Source organism: Gracilinanus agilis, chromosome 3 (assembly GCF_016433145.1).
Source record: "Gracilinanus agilis isolate LMUSP501 chromosome 3, AgileGrace, whole genome shotgun sequence".
Classification (NCBI taxonomy): domain Eukaryota; kingdom Metazoa; phylum Chordata; class Mammalia; order Didelphimorphia; family Didelphidae; genus Gracilinanus; species Gracilinanus agilis.
Genome location: NC_058132.1, coordinates 211,799,623 through 211,804,058, shown reverse-complemented (window position 1 = coordinate 211,804,058; position 4,436 = coordinate 211,799,623). Strand labels below are relative to the sequence as shown.

General features: G+C 34.9%; 1 protein-coding gene across 1 annotated transcript in view; it reads left to right on the top strand.

The window, feature by feature from the left end:
* Positions 1–4,008, top strand: part of LOC123239121 (olfactory receptor 148-like) — a gene marked incomplete at its 3' end in the record, with an annotated part of 15,128 nt that extends 11,120 nt beyond the window's left edge. The window contains exon 3 of the mRNA XM_044666396.1: positions 3,989–4,008. Coding sequence (XP_044522331.1) covers positions 3,989–4,008 — 20 coding nt within the window. The remainder of the gene's footprint in view (positions 1–3,988) is intronic.
* Between the last annotated feature and the right edge of the window lie 428 nt (positions 4,009–4,436).

Sequence of the window (4,436 nt, the reverse complement as noted above, 5' to 3'; positions counted from 1 at the left end):
GTGTGAGATGTTGATCTAAACCTAATCTCTCCCATATTGTTTTCCAAATTTCCCAGCAGTTTTTGTCAAATAGTGGATTCATGTCCCAAAAGTTGGGCTCTTTGGGTTTATCATACACTGTCTTGCTGACATCATTAACCCCAAATCTATTCCACTGATCCTCCCTTCTATCTCTTAGCCAGTACCATATTGATTTAATGACTGCTACTTTATAGTATAGTTTGATATCTGGTACTGCTAGGCCCCCTTCCTTCATATTTTTTTTCATTATTTCCTTTGATATTCTTGATCTTTTGTTATTCCAAATGAAATTGGTTATAGTTTTTCCTAATTTGGTAAAGAAGTTTTTTTGGTAATTTGATAGGTATGGCGCTAAATAGGTAAATTAATTTGGGTAGGATGTTCATTTTTATTATGTTAGCTCGTCCTACCCATGAACAGTTAATGGCTTTCCAATTGTTGAGGTCCAGTTTTATTTGTTTGGAAAGTGTTTTGTAGTTGTTTTCGTATAATTGCTGTGTTTGTTTTGGTAGATAGATTCCCAAGTATTTTATATTGTCTAGGGTGATTTTAAATGGTGTTTCTCTTTCTACCTCTTGCTGCTCTAATGTGTTGGAAATATATAGAAATGCTGATGATTTATGTGCATTTATTTTGTATCCTGCCACTTTGCTAAAGTTGTTGATTATTTCTACCAGCCTCTTAGTTGATTCTCTAGGATTTTTTAAGTATACCATCATATCATCTGCAAAGAGTGATAGCTTAGTCTCCTCATTGCCTATTTTGATACCTTCAATTTCTTTTTCTTCTCTAATTGCTATTGCTAGTGTTTCTAGTACTATATTGAATAATAGAAGTGATAATGGGCATCCTTGTTTCACTCCTGATCTTATTGGGAAGGCTTCTAATTTATCCCCATTGCATATGATGTTTGTTGATGGTTTTAGGTATATATTGTTTGTAATTTTTATGAAGGGTCCTTCTATTCCTATACTTTCTAGCATTTTCAATAGGAATGGATGCTGTATATTGTCAAAGGCTTTTTCAGCATCTATTGATATAATCATGTGATTTTTGTTTGTTAGACTGTTGATATGGTCTATTATGTGGATGGTTTTCCTAATGTTGAACCATCCTTGCATTCCTGGTATAAATCCCACCTGATCATGGTGGATGATCTTCTTAATTACTTGCTGGAGTCTCTTTGCTAATATTCTGTTTAAGATTTTTGCATCTATGTTCATTAGGGAGATTGGTCTATAGTTTTCTTTCTCTGTTTTTGGTCTCCCTGGCTTTGGAATCAGTACCATATTTGTGTCATAAAAGGAATTTGGAAGGACTCCTTCTTTGCTCATCATATCAAATAATTTGTATAGTATTAGGATTAGTTGCTCTTTGAATGTCTGATAGAATTCACTTGTGAATCTATCAGGTCCTGGTGATTTTTTCTTAGGGAGTTCTTTAATGGCTTGTTCAATTTCTATTTCTGATATGGGATTATTTAGGTATTCTATTTCTTCTGCTGTTAATCTAGGCAATTTATATTTTTGTAAATATTCATCCATATCTCCTAAATTGTTATATTTGTTGCCATATAATTGGGCAAAATAGTTCTTAATGATTGCCTTAATTTCCCCTTCATTATAGGTGAGGTCTCCCTTTTCATCTCTAATACTGTCAATTTGGTTTTCTTCTTTCCTTTTTCTTATTAGATTGACTAGTACTTTGTCTATTTTATCTGTTTTTTCAAAATACCAGCTTCTAGTCTTATTTATTAATTCAATAGTTCTTTTACTTTCGATTTTATTAATTTCTCCCTTAATTTTTAGTATTACTAATTTAGTTTTCATCTGGGGGTTTTTTATTTGCTCACTTTCTAATTTTTTGAGTTGGATGCCCAATTCATTAATCTCTGCCCTCCTTAATTTGTTAATATATGCACTCAAGGATATAAATTTCCCCCTGAGTACTGCCTTGGCCGCATCCCACAGAGTTTGGTAGGATGTCTCATCATTGTCATTCTCTTCAATGAAATTGTTGATTTTTTCTATGATTTCTTCTTTGACTAGCTTGTTTTGGAGAATCATATTGTTTAATTTCCAATTGGTTTTTAATTTGCCTGTCCAGGTGCCCTTACTGATTCTTAGTTTTATCGCATTATGATCTGAGAAGGTTACATTTATTATATCTGCTCTTTTGCATTTGTTTGCCATGATTCTATGCCCTATAACATGGTCAATCTTTGTGAATGTGCCATGTGCAGCTGAGAAGAAGGTGTATTCTTTTTTGTCCCTATTTATTTTTCTCCACATATCAATTAAATCTAATTTTTCTAGGACTTCATTCATCTCTCTTACCTTTCTTATTTATTTTTTGGTTTCATTTATCTAGATCTGACAAAGGAATATTTAGATCTCCCACTATTATAGTTTTACTATCTATTTCCTTCTTGAGCTCTGCCAGTTTCTCCTTTATGAATTTGGATGCTATACCACTTGGTGCATATATATTGAGCAGTGTTACTTCCTCATTGTTTATACTGCCTTTAATCAGGATGTAATGACCTTCCCTGTCTTTTTTAATCATATCTATTTTTACTTTGGCTTTGTCAGAGATCATGATAGCCACTCCTGCCTTCTTTTTCTTATTTGTTGCCCAAAAGATTTTGCTCATACCCTTAACCTTGAACTTGTGTGTGTCTACCCGCCTCATATGTGTTTCTTGTAGACAACCCATGGTAGGATTTTGGTTTCTGATTCACTCTGCTATTTGCTTCCGTTTTATGAGTGAGTTCATTCCGCTCACATTCAGAGTTACAATTGTTAGTTGTGTATTCACTGACATTTTTGTATCCTCCCCTAGACCCACTTCTTCTTATTACACTATTTTCTTTTACACCAGTGGTTTGCTTTGAGCCAGTATCCCTTATCCCCTCCCTTGATTGACTTCCCTTTGTGCCCCCTCCCTTGTTGTTCCCCTATTTGTTTTTTTTTAAAGACCAAATGAATTCCCTCCCCCTTCTTCTCCACTCCCTTTTTTGGCCTCCCCACTGCCCTGTTCCCTTTGGTTTATCCCTTCTGACTTTCTCAGTAGGGTTAGATACAGTTTTTTATCCGGATGGATAATAAAGCTACTTTTCCTTCTCCGAGTTGATTACACTGAGAGTAAGGTTTGATTATGCTCTCTTCCTCTCCTTCTTATGATATTATTCATCCCCTCCCCTTCCCATGCCCTCTTTGTCTGTAATAGAATATCTTATTTTTCTTATTTACTCGGATTTTTCTTGGTGTCCTCTACTATTCCCCCCCTCTTTCCCACCCCCATGTCTTCTTAGACCATTTAGTATCCTGTCCTCTCCCTATGAAATATTCTTCTGGTTGCTATAATAGTGAATATTATAATAGTGTATAGAGTTCACTACAGAGAATTATACATAGCATTTCTCCACCTAGTAATACAGATAATTAGATCTTATTTATGCCCTTAAAGAGTCAAGCTTAAAAGACTATGAGTTTTCTTTCTTTTCCCTCTGTTTCTTATTTACCTTTTCATCTTTCTCTTGATGTTTGTGGTTGAGTATCAAACTTTCCATTTAGTCCCGGTCTCTTTTGTGCAAAAACTTGGAATTCTTCAATTTTGTTGAATGCCCATACTTTCCCCTGAAAGTATATAGTCAGTTTCGCTGGGTAGTTGATCCGTGGCTGAAGGCCCAGTTCTCTTGCCTTTCTGAATATTGTATTCCAAGCCTTGTGGTCTTTTAGCGTTGAGGCTGCCAGATCCTGTGTGATCCTTATTGGTGCTCCTTGATATTTGAATTGTCTCTTTCTGGCTTCTTGTAAGATTTTTTCTTTAACTTGAAAGCTCTTCAATTTCGCTATTATATTTTTGGGTGTTGACTTTTCTGGGTCCAGTGTAGAGGGTGTTCTATGGATCCTTTCAATGTCTATATTGCCCTCTTGTTGTAGAACTTCAGGGCAATTTTGCTGAGTAATTTCTTTAAGTATGGAGTCCAAGTTTCTATTAATTTCTGCCTTTTCTGGAAGACCAATGATTCTCAAGTTGTCTCTTCTAGACCGGTTTTCTTGGTCTGTCACTCTCTCATTGAGATATTTCATGTTTCCTTCTATTTTATCAGTCTTTTGACTTTGTTTTATTTGTTCTTGTTGTCTTGAGAGATCATTGGTTTCTAAATGTTTGATTCTAGCCTTTAAGGACTGGTTTTCGGCTTTAATGTTTTGGTTTTCGGCTTTAATGTTTTGGTTTTCGGCTATAATTTTTTGGTTTTCCTTTTCAATCTGGTCATTTTTGGTCTTCAGTTGACTTGTCTCACTTTCCAAATGCGAAATTCTGCCTTTTAAACTGTTATTTTCTTGCCAGATTTCTTCCATCTTCCTCAGCATTTCATTTTTAAACTCTTCCATAGCTTGTGACTAGCT